This window comes from Protopterus annectens, chromosome 7.part0 (assembly GCF_019279795.1).
Source record: "Protopterus annectens isolate FY-2018-M chromosome 7.part0, PAN1.0, whole genome shotgun sequence".
NCBI lineage: Eukaryota > Metazoa > Chordata > Ceratodontiformes > Protopteridae > Protopterus > Protopterus annectens.
In genome coordinates this window covers 649,165,868-649,192,110 of record NC_056739.1, presented here as the reverse complement: position 1 = coordinate 649,192,110, position 26,243 = coordinate 649,165,868, and the positions used below count along the sequence as shown (strand labels likewise).

Below are 26,243 nucleotides of genomic sequence, written 5' to 3'. Positions count from 1 at the left end.
CTACACTTAAAAACCTTTTTGGTATATTTGCTTTTGTTTGGAGGTATATATTTTTGTGGTTTATATTTTATGTGTATATATATATATATATATATATATATATATATATATATATATATATATATATATATATATATATATATATATATATATATATCGCCCCCCATTTGGGGGGCACCTGACATCTGGGGCAAGAAAAACTGATGTAATGGCGTCGGCTGAAGGGACAGCAACCGTCACAGGACCAGGACCCAAGACTTTGTTAATCAGGCCAACTGAGGGCAACCTGCCAGCAGATTACCCAAATGTAATGACTGCAACATTGAATACGCTCAAACATCTACATTTATGGTAAGTGTACACAACTGTACTTTTTGGGGATAGTTTGACTGGAGCTTAGTGTAGTAGGATTTTTTGTTGTTGAAGATTTTTTTTTTTTTTTTTTGCAAAGTTACGGAGCTGTGTATATTGGGGAAGGGTTTCGGGAAGTTTATTCTTTTGGTAAAGTTTCCAGGATTTGTCTCTGATACATAATTTGCTTTGTTTCTCTTTTTTTCCTTGGTGGAGCCAGGGAATTTAGTGTGTCTAGGAAAGTAGAATTAAAGTGGTCTATGGCTTTATCGAGTAGAAGGATTTTTAGAATGTTCCAATTCATTTGTTTGAGATAGTTAAGGGAAGGTTTTGGGGTCAAAATTACTAAGGTTGCAGTTCTGAATATATTGATGTTGGTGTGGATGGGAGGTGGTTGCATGGTAAATGAATGCTGGTAGGTGGTCACTAAGTCATGGATGGTGCCAGAGTTGGTAATTTTATTTGATTGGTAGACTAAGATCCAATCAAGAGTGGATCCGGGGGGATTTGTTTTATTGGGTCTGGTGATGGAGTGGATTACTTGAGTAAAGGTAAAGAGGTTAATGGACAGGGAGGGCATGGGACTGTTGATTTTATTCCAGTCGATGTTTACATCACCTAATATGCAAGTTTCAAGATATAAAGGGTGATGATACAGAGGCTTTTGTGATTGTTCATTTTTAATAGACCAAGTGTTAGTTCTGCATTGGCGAATTTAGGAATGTGGTTTGGTAGGGGAATTAAGGTAAGTAGATTGGAAAAGATTAATGCAATACCTCCGCCTTTTTTTTTTTGGGTGGTCACAACTAAGTATGTAAAATCCAGAGGGTAGGATTTCAGGGTCAGAGATGTAGGGTTTGAGCCAAGTTTCAGAGATGGCTATAATAGTGATCCCTACCCAAACAAAAGAGACACTGGTCGTGGGTGTCTTTGTGGGGAATCTGGCAACCACAGTTGCACTTGCTCTTACCAGACATTAAAAGACCATCAATTACAAAGGACTGAAGAAAATCCCCAGTGAGGTACTTATCATAATGCAAAACTGATCAGATGTCAGTGATTAGTAGGAACACCTAGCATATGGCTGGCAGCTGAAAAGTTCTGAGGACTTCAAGATTACTGGCCTCAAACAGATGGCCTACACGGACCATCTCAAAAAACTCTAAAGCTTTACTCTGTACCATATTGCCTACTCCGAGGAGATCTCTGCCTAACATTTAAAGCTATGTTAAACCCGGAGCTGTTGGACATGCTACACCTAAAGAAATCCCAATCCCTCCGAGCTACATGCTGTAGGGACCTAAACCTTGTCACCACAATAAATAGGACATGCTGATGGATAGATTCCTGTCCCAGAGACTTCCTACACTCTGGAACAAGCTACCCACCTATGTTAAGCAAAGTTCCTCATTAGCACTCTTCAAGAAAAATCTTGATGAGTGGATGGGAAATAGGAAATACACCCTGGAGATCACTTCTGTGGCTCTGCTCGACAGGGGCACAGGAAATTAACTTTCTTGGTGACGTAAGCCAGGGAACCTTGTTGGCTAGGCTTACTTAGCCCCTTGGGCCAATAGCCTCGTACCTACCTATGAGCCTAATTTCTAAAAGTTCAAAAGGTATAAATTTAGAAGCACAAAGGCATTGGACAAAGTAACAAAAACTGTCATTAGTTTCTGGCATATGTGTATGTTTGTGCTTATTTACAAAATGGTATGTGTTAATATGGCAAATAGATTTCAAAAGCCCCTACCTGTTGCATTTGATCAGAATATTGCAGAGAATTGGAGAATATTTGAGCAAGAGTACAATATTTTTATACGAGCAGCTTATGCAGATAGAGATGCACACACACCAGGGCATTCATTTTGCTAAACCTAGCTGGGCCAGAGGTCATTGAAAGAGGGCGTTCATTTTGTATGCACCTGCAGTATACGAGGGAGAAGGTGAAAACCGTCATCAGGCTGAATCAAGAGAAGACCCGGAGTGTTTTAAGTGCAAGTTTAGAGAAATGTACAATCCCCCAGACAAATTTTACATTAGAGAGGCATTTGTTTTACATGAGAGATCAAAAACTAGGGGAAACATTTGCAGCTTGTTTTACTGACCTGAGAAACAAAGTGCTAAAATGTGTCTATCTGTTTGGTGACTTAAAAGATGAGCTGATAAAGGACAGGCTTGTGTGTGGTGTTAGCAGTGCTACTGTGAGAAAGATTTTACTTTGTGACAGTGATTTAACGTTGAGCAAAGTCATTGAGATTTGTCAAATCCATATGGTGATAGAAAAACACACAAGTATGCTTGGAAGTGACAAGAGCACGGTTTCAGTTGGCTCCAGTGCAAATGTAGATAGTATGCAACACGTGGCAGACAAAAGCAGACCCAAGCACATGGCAGCAACGAGGTTTCCAAGAAGACATGTAGCTTTCCAGTAAGTTCTAAGAAAGGAGCTTGCTCCAGCTCAGTGTAGTACAAGCATGAACTCAGCAAAACCCAAGTGTAGCTTTATTGTTAACTTTCAGAGTTGTGGTGCAAATCACGAGTCTAAAAAAGAGAATTGCTTAGCATTTGGTCAGAAATGTCACAAGTGTGAAAAATGGAACCACTTCCAAAAGTTTTATAAATCAAGTAAGCCTCACACAGTTGTAAAGAAAGGTCACACACACAAGCAAGTTGATCGGGTAGAAACGAAGCAGTCGACTTTCTATGTAGATGGTGTGTCAGTTCTTGATGAAAGAGTTGATGCAGTGAGTTTACTAACAAGAAATGAAGTGTTTTGTACTGTCCGGATTAATGGAAAATCCACAGAACTTAAAGTGGACACTTGTTCAAAGTGTAATGTTATATTAGTAGACACATTTGCTAAAGTGAGAACTAACAAACAACTCAATGTAACTAGTAGTGCGAGACTTGTTGCTTATGGGGGTGAAGAAATTCAAACCAAAGGTTCAGTGATGCTTTTATGTTATTTGGCCAAGAACTGTTACAACTTGTTATTTTATGTAGTCCGAAGACCAGTGCAATCTTTATTGCGTCTCGAAGATAGTTTAAGAATGAATCTGCTTTCTTTTGCTAAAGAAGTTCATCATGTAAGTGCATTTCAGAGTTCTAATTTTTCTGAAGCCATTTTCTTAGATTATGCTGATGTTTTTGATGACGTTAGGCAAAGTTCCAGTTCTGTATTTCATGAAGTTAGACCCAGAGGTCACTCCACTAGTCAGACCAGCAAGAAGAGTTCCGATAGCTATGCAGGATAAAGTTAAGGCTCAGATGCTGCAGCAAGGTGTGATTTGCCAGTCACAGAACCAACTGAATGGGTGTCGTCCATGGTAGCAGCTCATAAAAAAAGGCTCAGATGAAATCAGAATATGTATTGACCCAAGAGATCTGAACAAAGCATTAAAGAGACCATATCATCCAATACGCACAATGGAAGAGGTCACAGCCTTAGTACCGAATGCCGCTGTTTTCTTTGTTTTGGATGCAGAGAGTTCATTTAGGCAAGTAATGCTTGATCGCAAATCTTCATTTCTAACTACTTTTGTTACTCCGTTTGAAAGACACAGATTCCTAAGGATGCCATTTGGAATAAATTCTGCAAGTGAAGTCTTTCAGTGTGCAATGGAGCAAAATGTTCAGGTTATTCTTGTGCCATAATAGTAGATTTATTGTTTGGAGCCAATGGTGAAGCAGAACATGACAGAAACTTCAAGAAAATTCTAGACTGAGCATGTGAAGTAAACTTGAAGCTCAATCCTCTGAAGTGCAAATTGATTTCCAGAAGTTACATATGTAGATCATTTGTTCATGAGTACAGACTTGAGACCTGACCAAGCAAGCTGCTATTCTTGAGATGCCAGCACCAGGTAATGTACAAGCTCTACAGTGTTTTCTAGGCATGGTCAACTATTTAGGCCAGTTTATACGAGACTTCAGTGAGTTGACAGCACCTTTAAGAGAGCTGACATGCAATAATGTTGCAGCATCCATGGGACCAGATGACATCCTGGGCTGTGTACTACATGAACTACAATATGAACTGGCACCTCACCTAAGTGTCATGTTTAATCATAGCCTCACCTCAGGTTTTGTGCCCACTGAGTGGTGCAGAGCTACATTTATCCCAATCCACAAGGGGGGATCCACCTTGGATCCCGGAAACTACCGTCCTATCAGTCTGACAAGCCTTATCTGCAAGGCCATGGAGCGTATTATCATGGAAATTATAAACAAAGACTTTGGCAACCTTCAAACACTGGACCCCACCCAGTTTGGGTTTGTGAAGGGCCGATCTTGTCTCCTGAACCTGATTGACTTCTTTGAGTCAGTCTCCAGAGCCGTGGACAAGGGTAAGGTGGTCCACACAGCCTATCTAGACCTTGCCAAGGCCTTTGACACCATCCCCCACTCTGGAATCATAGATAAACTTACTGAGTTGGGCATTAATCCCTATGTCACCCAATGGGTTGCTAAATGGCTTACTGATAGAACCCACACTGTAAAAGTAGCCGACTCCAAATCCAGCTCCAGACAAGTGGAGTACCACAGGGTTCAGTCCTGGGGCCGCTCTTGTTTGGCATCTACTTCTCTGAAGTATAGGTCAACACTGAGGGACTCTGGCTAACAAAGTTTGCAGATGACTGCAAACTGGGAGCCATTATTGAATCCCCAAATGATGTGGAGGGCCTTACAGAAACAGATGCTTGGTGCCAGAGCCATGGGCTCAAGCTCAATGCCAAGAAATATATTGTTATCCCCTTTGGGAAAAAACATGTATCCATGAATTACCATATAGGTGGTAGTACACTAAACACAGAAAGTGTGATAAGAGACTTAGGGACACAGGTGGACAGTGGTCTCCCCTTCGATAACCACATCGCCACAACAGTCGGGAAATCCTTCTATGTGGCACACCTCATCACAAAGGGCTTTTCATCCAGAAAAAAGGAGGTCATTGTCCCACTGTACTCATCCCTCATTAGACCCATTGTAGAATACAGCGCTCCATTTGGTATGTACGTCTCAAGACATCTGCAACAACTGGAAAGGCCTCAGAAATACCTCACTAAAAGAATCACAGGCCTAAAGCAGATGCCCTACGCTGACCGCCTTAAAAAACTCCAGCTATACTCTGTCGCATATCGTCTACTCGGTGGCGATCTCTGCCCAATCCCTCAGAGCTACACTCCGCGCCTCTAAAAATCCTTGTCACAATAAACAAAACCTGCTGGAGGGATAGGTTCCTGACTCAGAGACTCCCCGGACTCTGGAATAGATTGCCCCATACATGTCAAGCAGAGTGCCTCTTTGGACCTCTTCAAGAGGAACCTTGACGATTGGATGGGAGAAAGGAAATTCACCCCATGGGTCACGTCAGTCGCCCTGCTAGACAGGGGTCCAGGAAAGTAAATAATGTGGGAAGAAATAGCCAGGGAATTGTTATGGCTAGGCTTGTATAGGCCCTAGGGCTGATAGCCTAGTACCAACCTATGAACCTGTGATCATGGTTGGAAAAGCACCAGAAGGCATTTGAAGACCGTAAGCAGAAAATTGCCACCCCACCTACATTAAGATACTGTGATGTGAACAAACCAGTTACTCTTTCCTGTGATGCTTCAAAATTTGGTCTTGGTGCAGTTATATTTCAAAAGGGCAGACCAGTAGCCTATACATCTGGAACACTAACCCAAACTGAAATGCAGTATGCTCAGATTGAGGAGCTTTTGGCAGTAGTATTTACATGTTTCAAGTTTCATGATTATATTTATGTTCAAAGAATTCAGATTGAAACTGGCCACCAACCTGTAGTTACTATTTCAAAGACGCCTATGCATTCCACTCCGGCGAGATTACAAAGAATGGTGCTCAAATTGCAGAAGTACAATTTTAAAATGGTGTACATGAAAGGCAAATTGTTCTGACTGCTACCTTATCCAGATCACCCAGAAGTGTGACAGAACAGTTTGACACAGAGAATTTTGACTTTGATGTGATGTCAGTGCATAAAGTTTCTACCACTAGACTTGATGACTTGAGATTGCACTCAGACTGATCCAATTTTGCAGAAGCTGAATTACTACATTAATGTTGGATGGCCGTCAAAAGTAATGTAGTCTACCACCTGAAGTGCAAACCTGTTTTCCTTACAGAGATGAATTATTGTTGGAAGATGGTATTATTTTCAAAGGTCCTAAAATTGTTGTTCCTGCTTTCTTACAACAAGAGTATATCCAGATTTTGCTTTGTGGTCACCCAGGATCCACATCCACTAAGAGAAGAGTGAGATTATTAGTATGTTGGCCTTCATTTCCAAAAGACACTGATAGAGTACTTTCTTCTTGTTCACTATGCAATACTACTAGACCGCATTTGCAAAGAAAACCACTTCAGCTAAGTCCAGTTCCTGAACTACCTTGGTCAGCAGTTGCAAATGATATCTTTGAGTGAACAATCAACACTACTTGGTGTTGGTAGACTCTTATTCGAATTGGTTTGAGATTTATCTACTACCTAACCTAACATCCACTGCTGTTACTACTAAGTTGAAACGGGCATTTCTCAGTTCTTGGTAGTCCACACAAAGTTCTTTCTGACTTCTTCTTCTGGCTGCTCCAGTTAGGGGTCGCCACAGCGGATCATCTGTTTCCATTTCTTCCTGTCCTCTGCATCTTGCTCTGTTACACCAACCACCTGCATGTCCTCTCTCACCACATCCATAAACCTTATCTTAGGCCTTCCTCTTTTCCTGTTACCTGGCAGCTTCATCCTTAGCATCTTTTTCTCAATATACTCTGCATCCCTCCTCAGCACATGTCCAAACCAACGTAATCTTGCCTCCCTGGCTTTGTCCCCAAACCTTCCAACCTGGACTGACCGTCTAATATACTTATTCCTAATCCTGTCCACCCTTGTCACACCCAGTGCATATCTTAACATATTTAACTCTACCAAGTCCAGCTCTGACTCCTGCCTTTTTGTCAAGCCACGGTCTCCAACCCATATAACATAGCTGGTCCCACTACCCTCTTGTAGACCTTCCCTTTCACTCTTACTGGTACTCGTCTGTCACAATTCACTCCTGACACTCTTCTCCACCCACTCCATCGTGCTTGTACTCTCCACCTACTCCATTCTGCTTGTACTCTCCACCCACTCCATTCTGCTTGTACTCTCCACCCACTCCATCCTGCTTGTACCCTCTTCTTCACCTCTCTTCCACACTTACCATTACTCTGAACTGTTGTTCCCAATTATTTAAACTTGTCCACCTTCGCCACCTCTACTCCCTGCATCCTCACCATTCCTCTATCCTCCCTGTCATTCACACACATATATTCTGTCTTACTCCTGCTGACCTTCATTCCTCTTCTCTCTAGAGAGTATCTCCACCTCTCCAGGGTCTCCTCCACCAGTTCCCTACTCTCACTACAGATCACAATGTCATCTGCAAACATCATAGTCCACGGGAACTCCTGTCTGATCTCGTCCGTCAACCTGTCCATCACCATTGCAAATAAGAAAGGGCTCAGAGATGATCCTTGAGGTAATCCCACCTCCACCTTAAACGCATCCGTCACTCCCACCGCAGACCTGACCACTGTCGCACTACCCTCATACATATCCTGTACCACTCTTACATACTTCTCATACAATACCGCAACTCCTCTCTAGGCACCCTGTCATATGCTTTCTCTAAGTCCACAAAGACACAATGCAACTCCTTCTGGCCTTCTCTGTACTTCTCCATCAACACTCTCAGAGCAAACATCGCATCTGGAGTGCTCTTTCCTGGCATGAAACCATACTGCTGATCACTAATCATCACCTCCCTTCTTAACCTAGCTTCCACTACTCTTTCCCATAACTTCATGCTGTGACTGATCAATTTAATCCCTCTGTATTTACTACAGCTCTGTACATCACCCTTATTCTTAAAAATCAGTACCAAAACACTTTTTCTCCATTCCTCAGGCATCCGCTCTCTTTCCAAGATTTTATTAAACAATCTAGTTTAAAACTCCATTGCCACTTCACCTAAACACCTCCAGGCTTCCATAGGTATGTCATGTGGACCAACAGCCTTTCCATTCTTCTTCCTCTTCATAGCTATCCTTACTTCCTCCTTGCTAATCCACTGCACTTCATGATTCACTTATCCGCACATCATACAACCTTCTCTCCCTCTCATTCTCTTCATTCATCAGCCCCTCAAAGTACTCTTTCCATCTGCTCAACACACTCTCCTCGCTTGTGAGTACGTTTCCCTCATTATCCTTTATCACCCTTACCTGCTGCACATCTTTACTAGCTAGGTCCCTCTGTCTAGCCAATCGGTACAGGTCCTTTTCTCCCTCCTTAGTGTCCAACCTTTCAAACAACTCTTCATACGCCTTATCCTTAGCCACCTCTCTCTTTGCCATGCACCTCATCTCCTTGTACTCTTGTATACTTTCTTCATCTCTCTGACAATCCCACTTCTTCGCCAACCTCTTTCTCTGTATACTCTCCTGTACTACTTCATTCCACCACCAGGTCTCGTTGTTCTCCTTCCTCTTTCCAGATGTCACACCAAGCACCTTTCTAGCCATCTGCCTTACTAGCTCTGCTGTAGTTACCCAGATATTCGGTAACTCTTCACTGCCACCCAGTGCCTGCCTTAACTCTTCCCTGAACTCCATCTCACAATTAACTCCATCTCACAATTACCCTTTTTCAATTTCCACCATTTGATCCTTGGTGCTGCCCGCACACTCCTCCTCTTCTTGATCACCAATGTCATCCTACAAACCACCATCCTATGCTGCCTAACTACACTTTCCCCCGCCACCACTTTACAGTCTCCAATCTCCTTCAGACTGGCCCTCCTACATAAGATATAATCCACCTGTGTGCATCTTTCTCCACTCTTGTATGTCACCCTCTGCTCCTCCCTCTTGTTAAAAATACGTATTCACCACAGCCATGTCCATCCTTTTTGCAAAATCCACTACCATCTGACCTTCTGCATTCCTTTGCTTAAGACCATACCTACCCATTACTTCCTCATCCCCTCTGTTCCCTTCACAAACATGCCCATTGAAATCTGCTCCAATCACCAGTCTCTCACCCTTAGGTACAGTCATCACCACTTTATCCAACTCACTTGAGGTTCTTTCTGACAATGGTACTCAATTTACTAGCCAGTTGTTTCAGAAATTTGCAAATGAATGGGACTTTGTGCATGTTGTTTCAGAAATTTGCAAAAGAATGGGACTTTGTACATGTCACCAGTAGTCCTGACTATCCTCAGTAAATGGTCTAGCTGGACGTGCAGTGCCGAGTGCAAAGCAGTTACTTGAAAGGCCAAAGCGTGTTCTTGAATTTGCATAATCTCAAAAACATACCCCATGGCGATATTCTTGGCTCACCTGCTCAAAGACTATTTTGCAGGCAAACTAGAACTACTCTACCGATTACTTCCATTTTATTGAAGCCTAACCCTAAGAACAATAAAACCATCAAAGCTCACTTGTTTAAGAAGCGTTGTTGTTGTTGTTTGTCTTTTCAGCTTTTCCCAGTTAGGGGCCACCACAGTGGAACTCCAGTCCGCTAATGATTGGCAGTAGATTTTTTATGGTGCCGAGTTGCGAGCCGACGCCCAACCTTTAGCAAAGGCATGCCCATTCACGCATGTCTTTCGGAGGCCACTCGATCGCGGGGAAGACATGCAGATTACTTCGTCCGTTGAGGGAAGGAGAGATGGTACGAATCCAGACAACGAAAGGTTTTGATCGTATTGGACAGATTACAGGCGTCTGTGCCGAGCCACGATCCTACCTTGTAGACTCCAAGGGTGTGGAATATAAGAGGAACCATAGACATCATCTTTCTGTACAAGAATCATCATCACCATCATAACATACTTTCTGTGATGCAGACTGTATATCTAAGAGTGAATCAGACACTGTTTCCATACCAGAATGTGTTCAAAATTCTGTTTCCATTCCAGAAAATGTTCCAGACATTCCACAGGTCAGACATTTTGCAGAGACAATTCCAGTTGCTAAATCTAATTCCTAGTTTTATGTATCATACCATTCTATGATCTATTTCTCAGAGGGAGGCTGTAGATCAATATGCAAGTGAAGTGTGCTGTATCTTTAAAAAGCATGTCAAGGCTGTACGTGCATGTATAAATTCCAGACACGTGCAATCCCTAGTGCCATTTTGTAAGAGCAACCATAGGAGAGCATGCATGATCGGAGTTTAGTTTGTATATGTTAGTTAAGTTAGTCAGTAAACTTCTATAGTGATATGTCTGTATAAAATAAAGCTGCTTGAAGAGAACCCACGAAGACTCTTCTATTGTGTCCAAAGTAGGAGGGCGACAGTGGAGAAACTAGCCCCAGCTCATTTTGAGTCCATTGCTTTTGTGGCTTTCAAGTGCTTGTCTTAAAATACATTTTGGTAACTATTTCAGCTATGAAGCTATCTGAACTGCAAACCTTTATGTATACAGAGCCCTACATGGTAACTGGGTAAACAGGATGAGCCTTCATTCCTGCCTATGGTAGTATTGGAGTTTGCACTAAATCAGGTCATACAGTTACCCATCATCTAATCTAACTTCCAGAAGAGGAGCGAGAGGATGCTACATATACTGGATGTGCACAGAACAGTAAAAAACAGGAATCTAAAGGCATTTTGCTAGGCATATTAGTGGTTTCAATGACATTATATATTAAATCAGACTGTGGCAGCTTGGTCTGTTCTCACTTTACTACAGGTGAGTGAGAGATGTTCCCATCTTGGTAACATAAAGTCTTCAAGGATAAATTTTTGTTAGTACATGTGTCTTACAGATACCGCATGCTATGATGACAGAGTTAGAGGTACTAAACTGAGTTTGTGTATTTTAAGAACAGCCCAAAAAAAAAATAAAAATAGTCCAGTCTGTAGATAATCAATGAATGGAATGGCCTACTAGCCTACAGTGGATAAATGTAAGCTCCGTCTTGGTAGTAATTTACAGAACAGGCATTCTTAACTGTCACTAAATTTGCACGTTTCTAGTTTTTGCTTTTATCATTTGAACTACTGTAAAATGTTTGTCTAGTAAATCACTGGGGATTCGTCAGTTAATGTCCGATATTAGTTTTATACTTCTTATTCAAAAAATTCACATTGAAACAAAACCTGTTCTTTTATTAACTTTTTAACTGAATTGCATTTAAAAATTGGTCATGATTTTGGGCCTTAGTCATGTTCATTATTTTTGGCTTTGTCTCTGATTCTTGAGTAAAGAAGTTGAGAGCAGTGAGGACAGGATATATTCTCTAAACTTGAGCAAACAACAGTGAAGGCTTTTGAATTTCCTACCATTTTATTGTAACATTTTACATGGCTGTAAAGGATTTGAGGCAGTTAGACCTGTTTGTATATTTCATGCCAGGCAAGCAATGTAGGCCTTTCTCTAAACAAACACTGCATGTCTGGATCATTGCATTATTTTTTTGTTTTCAGAACAGTGAAAATATAGAAGGTTCTGTGAGAGCCTGCCCTATGTACTAGTGCAACAGCTACCAGTGCAGCTGTCTTTCAAAATGTCTCTTTAGAGGGCATCTGTGAGGCAACCACCTGGAACTCTCTTCACAACTTTTCCAAGCATTACGAGCAGGAGGTCCAGTACAGGAGCATGGCAGACCTTGGCAAGTGCAGTGGGGTATGCTGTAATCACCACCACCTCACTGGGATAGCTGTCTGCTTTATTACTGTTCCTTTGGATGAGCCTCATTGATGAACTTAGTAGAGTTGTGTGAGTACACTTTCCATGGTAGATGTTCAAGTAGGAGGATCACTGTTGCAGTATTGTGACCAGGGTTGTCAGACGTCCCTATTTGGGCGGGACTGTCCCGAGATCAGCAGCCTGATCCCAAGTCCCGCCCTGCCGGTTTAAATCCCGACCAGCTTCCGCTTTGTTTTTTTTTTTTTGATTGGCCCATATACCTGGCATACGGGCCAATCAAAAATCGCTAAACATGGATCTTCTTGTGTTCCGCATTAAACAGAAGTAGCTCTGTGTTTAACAATTTTTAATTGGCCCGTATGCTGGTATATGGGCTAATCAAAAATCGCTAAACACAGAGCTACTTCTGTTGAATGCGGAACTGCAGTGTTCCACATTAAACACGAGAAGCTCAATGTTTAGCGATTTTTGATTGGCCCGCATGCCGGTATACGGGCCAATCAAAAATTGCTAAACACGGAGCTACTTGTGTTTGAATACGGAACTACAATGCATTAAACATGAGAAGCTCCATGTTTAGTGCAGAGCTACTGTTCTTTAATGTGCAACTCTGTTTCGCATTAAAGACCTTTTTTTTTTTTTTTTTGGTCTTCACTTGCCGTGAAAGACCTTTATGTTAAGTTGTCAATCTCACCTTCATTCTTGCTGGATGGGTTCGGAGCTGATCCTCGGCTCCGACAGCCTATACTAAAGCTCAACAGCTAATTTTACCGGCTCAAGGCAACCCTATATCCCATGATGCTAGGCGCTAACTACCCAGATCTCGTTTGCCGCTTTCGCTAGCGAGGTGCTTTTTTTACCAGCTCCACAGGTCAGTGAAAAATTAATATTTTTCTTCCTTCTCTTAGGGATTTTTTCCCCTTTATTTTGTAATCCGATAGTATAGTACCTATACCCACCCCGTTGAGTCCCTTTTTTTGGTCTTATCCATAAATCCCAAAGTTTTATCCCTCCCCTGTTAAGGTTAGGCCTTAGGCCCTTCCGTTTTTTTCCTGTTCCCTTGTATTGGGACCGTTAGGTGTGCGTGGTTTTATTTTTACCTTTTGTGTGTGTGTGTGTGTGTGTGTGTGTGTGTGTGTGTTAGAGTAAGTTTTTCTCTTCTTTAACAGCCTTAATGTCTAAAGACATTAAAGTCTCAGGCTTCAAGAAGTGTGACTCGTGCTGTCAGAAAATGTCGCTGACAGACGGTCACACTTCTTGCGTTTATTGCCTGAGACCCCTGCACCTGCAGGACACTTGTTCTGTTTGTCATGCGTTCAGTCCAAGAGTCCTGCAGGAGCGCAGGAATAAGTTAATTTTGAGGGGCTTATTAAAGCCCGAGGGTTCCCCGGCTAAGTCCTTGCCGGGTAAACATCCAAACCGTCGGCTCCGTGTTCCAAGCCTTCGGCTGGTGGCTCACCTACTGCATCACGATCGGCTCCGGCTGGAGCCGATATGGCTATGTCGCAGTCTTCTGCATCGGCTCCGGCCGGAGCCGGTGCCTCTAAGGCTCTATCTCCTAAGTCGGCTCCGGTTGGAGCCGACATGTCTTTGGCTCCATCGACACTACTAGTCTTGGTGCCATCTTCCACCTGCAAAAGATCTAGGTCTCCGTCCCTGGAGTCCATTCACTCGGCTCTGAGATCGCCTTTGCTCTCGGAGCGGAGCCATTCCTCTCAGTCTTCTAGGCTTTCTGACCATGAGCTTGAGAGGGTGGTTAGTAGACTCCTAAAGTCTCAGGCACTGGCCCAAATGCTTCACAGCCCATCTCAACAGACAGTGGCTTTACCCATACCATCTTCGATTCCTCCTCCGACTCTGCCCTTGAGTTCGGAGCCGTGACCGTCGTGACATCGGAGCCGATACTTCCCCCTTTGGCTCCGTTGTCTGCTCCGATCTCTTCCATTGTCCCATCCATGGAGGGATCCGGGCGCTTGGACACCCTCGTTGGCTCCGAGGGGGCGAGTGGCATCGGACCCTTGTCCGACCCCGTTCTCCCTCTCGGAGCTTCGGCGCTGGTGAGTTCGGTCCTGACATCTGCTTCGGAACCGTCCCTCTTGGTGCCAGCTGGGGTTCCTATTTCTTCGGATCGGGAGCCCTCTGTCCTGCCTGTTAGGGGCACCTTCGAGGTCATGAGGAGCGTTCTGGCCCCTGTGCCTGTCCCACAGTCAGCTCCATCAGTTCCTCCCACTGTAGTGCCTGCTGCAGTCTCTACCCACTCTCTCATTCCTGACCGTAGAGACCCAACGCCTCAGGTTTCTCCACTGGGAATATCCTCCTCTTCCGAGGCTTCCCCTGATCCGTCAGGTGAACCCCCTCGAAAGAGGGCATGTAAGAGGAAGCATGTGGACTCCCCTGAGTCCATCACATCTGATACCAACTTGGATGAGTCGGAAGGGTCCCCACAGTCCCCCTCTGAGGATGTTTCCTTTTCTGACATCCTTGAAATCCTTAAGCAGAGGGGGAACTGGTCTACCCTCAATCCTTCCGACGACGAGTCGGTTTACCTGGAGGCGTTTGGTTGTCGCCCTTCCACCTCCTGGGTGTCTCCGCCTTTTGACCCCCTCATGGAAGTGGTGGCACGGAAGGCGTGGACAGCCCCTGATACGATGGAACCCACCCCACGGAGGCCCTCCAAATTTATCACAGCCCCGTCAGATAAACAATTCTTAACTAAGGGTGTCCCAGTTGATGCCATGGTGGTGGCTGCAGCCACTAAGAAGGAATTGGCCGATCCTTCATTGCCTATCCATCCTCCTAATAAGGAATCTAGGACTATGGATAGGTACGGCAAGCGGATGTTCTCTTCAGCGACCTTCGCCATGCGGTCGCTGAATTACTTGTGCCATTTCACCCGCCTTCAAAGAGACATTCTCAAAGAAATGGGTGGTACTCTACAGGATCCAACAGCTGCAGGGTCACAGGACAAAATTAACTCCCAGCTAGGAACCCTAAATTCCATTGTCAACTCTTCCATGCGGCTTATTTCCTATGCAGCCAATGGAGCGAGTAGAGCCGCAGGCACAGGCGTAGCTATAAGGTGTCATGCCTGGATGTGGCTTTGCATCTTTGCAGACCCCTTCAAGGCATCCTTCACTAACTCCCCCTTTGATGGTTCGGCGTTGTTTGGTCCTCAAGTGAAAGATACGTTGACCAGATGCGAACAAGATGGCAAGACTCTTTCTGCCGTAGGAGTCCGGTTTTCTACCCCGTCCAGACCCTATCCTAAGGGTCAAAAGGGTGGGAAAATGTGGTTCCACAAATCTCAGAGAGTCACGCCTGACGCAAGAGTTCAGTTTCCCCCGAGAGGCAGGGGGGGGAAACAACAACAGACGCTGCCCTAGAGGCAGAGGAGGTCCGCAGAGTCAGGGTAACAGAGAGTCTCTCTCTGATGAACCCTTCCAGCATCCCTGAGAAGCTGCCCGACTGTCCACCTTCGGAGGCAGTCGGGGGAAGGTTATCGCTGTACCCAAAAGCCTGGCTTTCTCTCACACAAGACAAATGGGTACAGTCGTTTATATCCGAGGGTTACAAAATTCCTTTTATCCACACCCCAACTCGGTCAAAAGGGCCCCTCCCAGACGTTCCACCCAGTCTAAGGGAACAAGCAGTACTAGAAGTTTTAAAACTGCTAACAAAAAGAGCCATCCAGCCAGTCCCAGCAGACCAACTAGGATCCGGAATCTACTCCAAGTTCTTTTTGGTACCAAAAAAGACAGGGTACTTGAGGCCAATATTGGATCTCAGCAGACTAATCAAGTCTGTAAAAAGAACGAAGTTCCGGATGGTCACGCTACAGTCCATTCTACCCTTTCTGGGTCAGGACAATTGGATGTGCTCAGTGGATCTTCAGGATGCGTACTATCACATCAAGATGCACAGGCGCTCCAGAAGGTTTCTCCGCTTCTGGCTGGGGGCCAGTCACTACCAGTTCAGGGCCCTGCCCTTTGGTCTCACTACAGCTCCCCCGAGTGTTCACCAAATGCATGGCAGTGGTCACGGCTCATCTGAGACGTCAAGGATTCCAGGTGTTTCCGTATTTAGACGACTGGCTCCTTACTGCCACCACCAGGCATCAGCTTCTTCTTGCCAGAGATTACACCATTCAAACTTGCAAAGGGCTAGGTATTTCCATAAATTTCGAAAAGTCTGCCTTGTCGCCTTGTTAGTCTATTACCTTCATAGGTGCCACCTTGGACACTATACAGCTCTCAGTAAAATTAACCAAGCAAAGAGATTTAGATATTCAAAATCATGTTCATATCCTGCTTCAGAGCAAAAGAATCCAGGCCAGGTTTGTCCTAAAAGTGTTAGGTCTCATGGCTGCAGCCATCACGCTACTTCCCCTTGCTCATTTTCACATGCGGCTCCTTCAGTGGATGCTCTTCTCCCAGTGGTCCTTCCAACAGCTTCCTTTGACACACAAAATCATAATAACACTATCTTGCAAGAAACATCTGTCTTGGTGGATGGTCTCCCCTCAAATTCTTCAGGGCAGACCATTTGTTCCTTCCCCTCCGGTCGCCACTGTCACAACGGATGCCTCCCTGATCGGGTGGGGGGGCATTTTCAGGGCAGGACAGTCCAGGGCACATGGCAACCTTTCGAATGCCACCTGCACATAAATGTCCTGGAGATGAGAGCAGTGCTTTTGGCGTTGCAGGCCCTCCAAGACTCTCTTCCTTTAGGGACTATTGCAATTCAGACGGACAATATGTCCGTAGTGTGGTATATCAACAAGCAGGGCGGAACCAAGTCCTATCCCCTGTGTCGAGAGGCACTCAGACTTTGGCAATGGGCGATCTCTTCTCAGCGGTTTCTGATAGCAATGCATATCCCCGGGAAGTCCATCATCATAGCGGACAGGTTGAGCAGAGCTATTCTCATGCCACACGAGTGGTCTCTCAAGCAATCAGTAACGGAGGAGATTTTTCAGAAGTGGGGTCCTCCTTGCTGCGATCTTTTTGCAACACCTCAAAACAGCAAGTGCCTCGACTTCTTCACCCTTTTTCCCCTTCCAGGCCATCCCCCCAGAGACGCTGTAGTCCACGATTGGCCTCGGGGACTTCTATACGCCTTTCCCCCCTTTCCATTAATCACTCAGTTGATTCAGAAAGCTACCACCTTGAGAGCCAGGATGATCCTCATTGCCCCTTATTGGCCTCGACAGATATGGTTCCCGTTCCTGCATAGTTACCTTTTGGAACAGCCTTGGCATCTGGACCCAGTACCAGATCTTTTGCCCCACCAGTCATGGCGGCTGCACCAATCCCTCCAGTCTATCAACCTCACAGCTTGGTTGCTCCACTTCCATCCTTAGCCAGGCTTCCCCTGATTTCCAATTCTGTCCGTGATATTATTGTAGCTTCCCTTAAGTCCTCTACCAGAAGGATTTATGCTAGCAAATGGAAGCATTTTTCCTTCTGGGCAAAGGCTTCGAATATAGGTCCTTTCCACTGCTCCTATACAGTCAGTCCTAGATTTCCTAGTGGAAATTTTTTATTCAGGCTCTTCATCCTCTACTGTAAAGGTTCAGTTAGCGGCCATTTCAAATTTTCACATAGGCCTATTGGATTCCAGCATCATGTCCCACAAGCTTTGTAAAGCCTTCCTCAAGGGTATCTTTGTGCTCAAACCCCCAATTAAAGACCCCCCACCACAGAGGGATTTAAATTTGATTTTAACATCCTTGATTCTTCCTCCCTTTGAACCTGCGGCTTCCTGTTCTTTAAAGTTGTTCTCTTGGAAAACTCTCTTCCTAGTTGCCATAACTTCTGCTAGGAGAGTATCAGAACTCCATGCCCTTTGCATTCATCCTCCTTATCTAGTTTTCCACAAAGACAGGGTTTCTCTCTGAACTAACCTGTCTTTTTTGCCCAAGGTGGCTTCTCAGGCAAATTTAAATCAATCTATCGATCTTCCAGTTTTCTTTCCCGATTATTCTAACAGGGCAGAGCAAAAACTGCATTATCTCGACGTTCATCGTCAGCTCCATTATCTGGACAGAACTAAACAAACCAGGAAATCTGAACAGCTTTTTCTGTCCTATGCGGAAGGTAAAAAGGGCCTTCCGGTATCCAAAGTAACCTTGTCTAGATGGCTGTCCTCTGTGATTACCTATATCTATCAACTCAGAGGTAAAGAATGACCTTCTAAGCCAAGAGCCCATTCAACCAGAACTTTAGCTACATCAACAGCCTTTCAAGCTAGATTGCCAGTGGATACTATTTGTTCAGCAGCCACATGGGCCTCTCCTCATACTTTTATTACACACTACAAATTAGACATGGCCTCCAGAAACGGGGCAAATTTTGGTTCCACCGTTCTCAAGAGCCTGTTCCAATGAGCCACCCAGGATGAAGGTGCTAGGGACGTGGTCCCATCCAGCAAGAATGAAGGCGAGATTGACAACTTAACATTGAGAAGTTATGTACCTACCATAACGTTACATGTTAGTTGTCTTCTTCTCGCCTTCTTTCTTGCGTCCCACCTTCCATCCCCCTAGCCTGGATAGACCGAAAGGATTTCCCTTTTTTATCAGGGTCTTCACCCTTCATAATTTGAAGCCTAAACTGGTTATCCTTGGGTAACTGTACCTTCAAGTAGTGGCACATGGGAGTTTTTCCCCCCTTTCCTTCTCTCCCTTTGGTTGGGAGGCTAAAATTGCTATGTTCTCAGCTACCAAACGAGATCTGGGTAGTTAGCGCCTAGCATCATGGGATATAGGGTTGCCTCGAGCCGGTAAAATTAGCTCTCAAGCTTTAGTATAGGCTGAGTCGGAGCCGAGGATCAGCTCCGAACCCATCCAGCAAGAAAGAAGGCGAGAAGAAGACAACTAACATGGAACATTATGGTAGGTACATAACTTCTCATTTTCTTTTGTCCCTACCTGGCTGGTTGGAAATCTGGCAACCCTGATTGTGACCCACCCCTACACTACTTTCTATAGCCTGAACAGCGGAAAATGTTGACCAGGCCCATATCTCTTCTGCTCAGATTCTCATAGATTAAGAATTGTACTGTACCAGTGATCGTTCTAATTAAACACTTAATGTTATAATGAGTATAGTTATGTAGCTGTCCTTGAATCAGTTTGTATTCATGTTTATGGAGTTTTACTGTGTGGCAAGTAAGATATAATACTGTGTTGTAATCTGCTAACAAACTTCAGTTAGTGAGGCAGGCAGTAACTTTATCCTTTATTTTAACTTTTTTGATGAATGAGGTTAACTTGTATTTTAAAATGAATGTATAATTGCAGAAGCTCCTAAATATGTTATATACTTAAGATCACTTGTTTGTTTCAGCCACCTGCCAAATGATGCATCTTTGGAAGGGAAGTCACCTCTGGTCTCAGTGATTCAGAAGTCATCACCAGCAAAACAGGAGACTGAGAGCAACACAGCCACACCACTGTCTGCAGCTGAAGGTATGCAAACTCAAGAAGAAGGAGATGAAGCAGATTGTACAGAGGCCACCTTCTGCAGTGCTACCTACAGCAACTTGGGTATGATAGTTTAACAATTTACTGTCCTTACTGGGACACTTTGATCCTTTTTTCTAGTTTGTTTTAGAATTTCACAGCAGCATATTGCATGCATCCATTTTCCTTGGGTTCTCCACAAGGCTCTTCAGATTATACATGGATAATATTTGGTGTTCATTACTGTTTTATTTCCCATATCTGCTTGTTTGCTACTGGTGGAAACCTAATTTTTCATCTTGTACATGGCAAGCCATTTAGCACCAGTCAGATTATTAAAATATTTTTGTTTCTGCTGCATTGACCACACATTGTTTTCTCAAGCTCTCTAGAATGCTCTCTTCGTAGTATTTTCCAACAGGATATACTATTTTTTACATTACTACCAGTTTTAAACTGTACACTCAGATTCAGTTTTAGTAATCAAATGGCATATTTAAAATAATTCCATCCTTTGGATAGCACTAACACTTTATATTCAGTGAGAACTTTGTGAAAGATTTTGTACAAGTACCTGTCTTGGGTATTTCACAATCTGCAGTGTGTGTGTGCATGGTGGAATAGTATGCTCTTCTCCAGCTTCATGTTCCCAGTCTTATACCAAGTTTTTCCCCCTTTTTCACTGGAAGCACTGCTGCTTTGCAGTAGACCTGGCAAACACCTACCAAGACTGTCTGCTGTTAGCTTATTGATGTCTTTCTTTGTGTGCAGAAAAGGTGTCATAAATTGTAAATTCTTTTTGAATCAGTAAAAACAATTGGGATTTTTTCGCTACCAATTCTGAGCATGCAAAAAACATAAGTGTGTGCATCTTGAGTCAGGGGAGTAATACAACATGAGGCCAGAGATTTTTGTGCCTTTAGCTACTTGACCTTGCATCAAATGTGCATGATGCGCACACTTTAGATTTTATTTATTTATTTATTTTATTTTACATTTGTTGACCGGGAGAGTCCAGCTGGATTACAAGTCCATTTTCAGTGGAGGCCCAGGGAGAAAAGCTCCAAGAGAACAATTTTTTTACAAGACCGTTTTAAGGACAGACTTTTGACACACAATTTCCATAGCAGAAACTTTGACATACATATTAACTAACAGATAGGATACATTCGTTCTCTACAATATAGTGATGCATTTTAGAAGATATTCCTAAGTTTAGGATTCCTTTGATAGATTTACTATCAGAATAAAAGCAGAGAGACATAGAATAAGGCTCTGAGAGAGCAGATGATGCTCGCTGTAGTTGAGAAGGATAACAAATTGATTTACTATACGTCTTCACCTGGTTTTAGTTGAGAAGGATAACAAATTGATTTACAATATGTCTTCTCCTGGTTTTAGTTGCTTATGGAAAGCACAACATTGCTGGGGTAGTTTTCCCTAACTCCTGGAGAGATAGGATGAGCAGTAGATTAACAGTCCTAAGTGGGTACCGTTCTATGATGGGGTTGGCTTAGCAGAGTTACTTAAGTTAGGTGAAGTGTTCTAATGAGACATTAGCCAGGGGGATACAGGAGCACATTTGATTATTCAAAAAGTGAGTTTTAACAAGTTTCTTGAAATGTGATGGGGATTTGTTGTCAGTTATGTGGGCAGGATGGGAGTTCCAGGTTTTTGCTGTATAGTTGCTGTAGACAGATTTACCAGCTTCATTGTTGTATTTGGTTACTTTGAGGAGGTTTTGTGTGCTAGACCTCAAGGGCCTGGCGGTTGTATAGGGTTGCAAAAGATTTTGTAGGGCTGGGGTGTTTTCAGAGTTATGTATTATTTTGAGGGCTAGTGATAGTTGATTGATTGAAGTAGTAGTGGTAGTTCTAGCCAATTGAGTTTTTTTAGGTATTCACAGTGATGTGTTCTGATGGGAGAGGTTGTAGCGAATTTGACTATCTTATTATAACAGCTATTAAGTTTGTTTAGGTCGGATTTGCGGAGATTTGTAAGCACGGGGAGGCATAAAGTAGGGTGGATAGTAGGTGAGTCCTTGCTATTGTAGTTTTGGAGTGGTCAGTGAGGATTTTTTTTATTGCGATACAGTAGGCCAAGTTTTTTATGTACTTTTTTTATGGTTATAGAATTATGTAGGTCAAATCTAAGGTGATTAACTATTTCAACCCCTAAGAGTTTGGTATGATTTGTGGGGGTGATTGTGGTCTTGTTAAAGGAGGAGATGAAGAAAGAATCAGTGGGAGGTGTGGCTCTGTGGGAGCTGAAGAGTACTAGCTTTGTTTTACTTGGGTTCAGAATGAGCCTTTAGTTTGTAATCCAAGTTTTTGCTAGGGAAAAGTATTCTTGTGTTAGGGAGTAAAGGATGTTAATTGATATAAAGTTGTTCTATCTCGCCGTTTTGTTCTTACACGTGGGTCGGAGCCGATCCCTCGGCTCCGAATCTGACGCTTTTCAAGCTCAGACTCTCAGAGAAGCTTGAGACCTAGTGTATATCCCATGATGCTCTACTGTACATACCCAGATCTAGTTTGCCGCTGCAACGGATCAACAGCTCGTCGGAGTTAGCTTGGGCCAGTGTATTTAAATTTCTAATTATAACTTCTTTTTTCTTCAAAAAAATTTTTGTGTCTAAATATTATTATATATGTAGAGAGTGTTTAATAGTATAGTGTTAGGATTCTGGTTAGTTTAGATTGTTAGAACCGTTAAATACTTCCCTTTTCTTCAGGTCTTTGGCCTTTCTTTGGGCGTGACAGGGCTCTGTCAGCCGTTTTGTGTGTCTTGTTTTCATATATATATATATACTTTGGTTCCGACTCTTCCACTTGGGGCTTCGGGGCAGGTGGCCTCGGCTCCATCCTCTGGATTGGAGCAGAGGGTCTCAGTCCAGGGAGAGCTGCCTGTCTCTTTGGAGCCGACTGACTTCTCGGACCTGGATTCTGGTGCCTTTGATGCCATGAGGAAGGTCATGGCTGCCAAGACCACTACCTCCTCGGATCTGTCTTCACCTTCCCCAAAGGGGCCTCGTTCTACCTCTTCCCCGCAGATCCCCACAAAGCGTCAAGATCCAGGGCCTCAGGTATCCCCATTGGATGACCCCTCCTCTCTTGGAACTTCACCGGATGCCCCCGCCGATGAAGTCCCTAGGAAGAGATTGTGCAAGAGGAAGCACTTGGATTCCCCACAGGAATCTCTAACATCTGATACCGACTTGGAGGAATCAGAAGGGTCCCCACGGTCCCCCTCAGAAGATGTCTCTTTTGCAGACATATTGGAAGTCTTAAGGCAGAGGGGTGATTGGCAGTCCCTTGCCCCTTTTGAGGATGAGTCGGTTCTCCTGAAGGCCTTCGGATCTCAACCATCCACCTCCTGGTTTACGCCACCCTTCGATGAGCTGATGGAACTGGTTGCTCGAAGGGCGTGGGAATCCCCTGACTCAGTGGAACCGGTCCCACGGAGGCCCAATAAATTTATTACTTCCCCCACCGACAAGGCTTTTCTTACAAAAGGAGTCCCAGTTGATGCCATGGTGGTGGCGGCGGCCACCAAGAAAGAGATGTCGGAAACCTCTTCGGTCTTATGTCACACAGACTACGTAAAGCATTCTTAAAAGGAACCCACCATCTCAGGCCACCTATTAGGCATCCTGTCTACCCCTGGAATTTGAATCTGGTTTTATCCCAGCTGATGCTCGCCCCCGTTGAACCTGCTTCATCTTGCCATTTAAAGTTTTTTCTTGGAAAACTTTATTCCTGGTAGCCATTACATCTGCAAGTAGGATCTCCGAACTTCAGGCCTTGTCCTCCAAACCCCTGTACTTGATTTTTCACCCTGATAGGGTATCCCTCAGGACTAATCCTACCTTTCTTCCCAAGATCACTTCAGAAAATAGCTTAAATCAGTCCATTGAGCTCCCAACCTTCTTCAAACACCATACCCAACAAACTGGAATATATGTTACACAAGCTTGATGTATATAGACAACTGAGGTTCTATCTAGATAGAACGAAGGATTTCAGACAATTGGATCAACTCTTCGTTTCTTATGCAGAAAATAAGAAAGGTTTTGCAGTGTCAAAAACCACACTATCCAAGTGGCTCTCTGACTGCATCAGATTCATTTATGCTTCCACTAATCAACCATTAGAAACTAACATCAAACCCATTCTACATGAGCTGTTTCTACGTCATTGGCTCATGCGGCTCGCTTGCCTTTAGATACCATCTGTGCAGCTGCCACGTGGTCAAAACCTCACACGTTTATTACTCATTACAAAGTGGATAGGACCTCCAGAGACAGGGCTACGTTTGGTTCCACTGTGCTCAGGAATGTTCTCCCGTGAGCCACCCAGGATTAAGGGTGCTTGGGACGCTACCCACGTGTAAGAACAAAACAGCGAGATAGAACAACTTCACATAAAGAAGTTATGTCCTTACCATAACATTCCAGGTGAGTTGTTCATCTCGCCTTTTGTTCTTACATTCCCACCCACCTTCCCCCTCCAGTCGAGGAGATGGTTGCCTTGGAGGATTGATTCAGTTGTCAGTCTGTTTCATACATTCCTACTCTTCTTGTTTCCTTCTACTTTTATAGTTATCTAAGCAGGTAGACTCCATAGTCTTTTTCTGTCAGTAGGCTGTCTTGGTTGCAGCATACTAGATCTGTGGATGTGCAGTAGAGCATCATGGGATATACACTAGGTCTCGAGCTTCTCTGAGAGTCTGAGCTTGAAAAGCGGCCGATTCGGAGCCAAGGGAACGGCTCCGACCCACGTGTAAGAACAAAAGGCGAGATGAACAACTCACATGGAACGTTATGGTAAGGACATAACTTCTTTATTTGGCTGCGCATATTATGGTGGTATCATAATTGCACTATTGAGGCTTTAGGAATACTGTTTGGGAGCTGATTGGTGAAGAGGATAAAAAGAAGTGGCCCCAGGGTAGAGCCTTGGGGTACTCCTAGGGAGACTGATAGGGAGGGGGAGAGTTGGTTTTGCCCCATAACAGCTTGATGTTAAGTTGTCAATCTCGCCTTCATTCTTGCTGGATGGGTTCGGAGCCGATCCTCGGCTCCGACTCGGCACTAGCTTTAGCTCGATAACTCCTTTTACCAGCTCGAGGCAACCCTATATCCCATGATGCAAGGCGGAACTACCTCAGATCTCGTTTGCCGCTTAGCGAAAGAGGTCTCCTTTGCCAGCTGAGGTAAGTTTTTCTTGTTAAAGAAGAAAAAAAGTTTAGTTAGGGGTTTAATTTCCCTTCAGTGTCAGGTTAGCCTGTATTTAGTACAGCCCACCCTATTCCCTTCCTTTTAAACTTTAAAATAGTTTTTCAGTTAAAGTTTTAGTCAGGCCTAGTTCCCAAGTTATTCCTTCCTGTGTGTCTGTGTAGGGATTAAGTTGTGTGTTTGTGGGGACTGTTTGTGTATATCCTTTTAGGATGTCTAGGGAAGGCAAGGTCTCAGGCTTCAAGAAGTGTGACCAGTGCTGTCAGAAAATGTCCCTGACAGACGGTCACACTTCTTGTGTGTATTGCCTGGGGCCTTTGCACCTGCAGGACTCCTGTGCGTTGTGTCATGCCTTTAGCCAGAGAGTCCTGCAGGAAAGGAGGAACAAACTGATCCTCCGAGGTTTGTTAAAACCTGAAGGTTCTCCTCTAAGCAAGGGGCAGGAAAACCTCTTAAGCCACCAAGGCTCAGGCTACAGTGTCCAAGCCTCCTCCGGTGGCTCCGGCTCCGTCGGAGCCGTCGGCTCCGGCTGGGAGCGATGCTTCTTCTGCTAGAGTAGTGGGTTCGGCGGCTGGCTCAGATACCCTGACTACTGTTGCCTTGTCGGCTCGGCTGGAGCCGACACTTTATCCAGCATCGGGCGAGATCCTCGGCTCCATCTGGGGTTCAAGGGACTTCGGCTCCGATGGCTCCGGCCCGTAAGAGATCCCGGTCCCTTCGATACTGAGTATTCACTCGGCTCGGGGTCTCCTCTTTTGTCGAGCGGAGCCATCGGAGCCGATCTTCAAATCTTCCAGGCTGTCTGACCACGATTTGGAGAGGGTGGTAAGCAGGCTGTTGAAGTCTCAGGCACTGGCCCAAATGCTCCATAGCCCGTCTCAACAGACTTGGCTACAGCCCCAATTCTTGAGATTCCTCCTCCGACTCCACACCAGAGTTCGGGCCGAGCTTCTTGGGACAGCGACTGTTTCGATGCCGGAGCCGATACATCCTTCGGCTCCGTCATCCTCGGCTCCGATCTCCTCCTTGAGACTTTCCTTGGAGGATCCGGTGTCGGGTTTCCACTGTCGGCTCGAGGGCTAGTGGCATCGGACCCTTGTCCGACCCGCTCTCCTCTCGGAGCTTCGGCTTTGTAAGCTCGGCGACATCGGCCTCGGAGCCTTCTCTCCTTGGAGCCGACCATTCCTGTTTCTTCTCGAGCGGTGTGTTCAGGTCTCCGGAGAGGAGCCTTTGAGGTGATGAGGAGTGTCCTGGCCTCTGAGCCTGGTCAACGGTCTATCCCTCTAGCTCCTCCCTCATCAGTGCCTGCAGATGCCTCTTGCCAGCCTCTTGCTCTCAGGCCCAGGGATCCATCGCCCAGGTTTCCCCACTGGGAATTTCCTCCTCTTCGAGGTTTCTCCTGACCCTGCAGGGGAACCCTCGGAAGAGGACGTAAGAGGAAACACACAGACTCCCTGAGTCTACTACAT

General features: G+C 44.6%; 1 protein-coding gene across 2 annotated transcripts in view; it reads left to right on the top strand.

The window, feature by feature from the left end:
* Positions 1-26,243, top strand: part of PEAK1 (pseudopodium enriched atypical kinase 1) — a 1,072,364-nt gene that overhangs the window by 537,678 nt on the left and 508,443 nt on the right. For both annotated transcript variants that reach the window (XM_044077216.1, XM_044077215.1), the window contains exon 3: positions 19,423-19,622. In XM_044077216.1, coding sequence (XP_043933151.1) covers positions 19,423-19,622 — 200 coding nt within the window. The remainder of the gene's footprint in view (positions 1-19,422; positions 19,623-26,243) is intronic.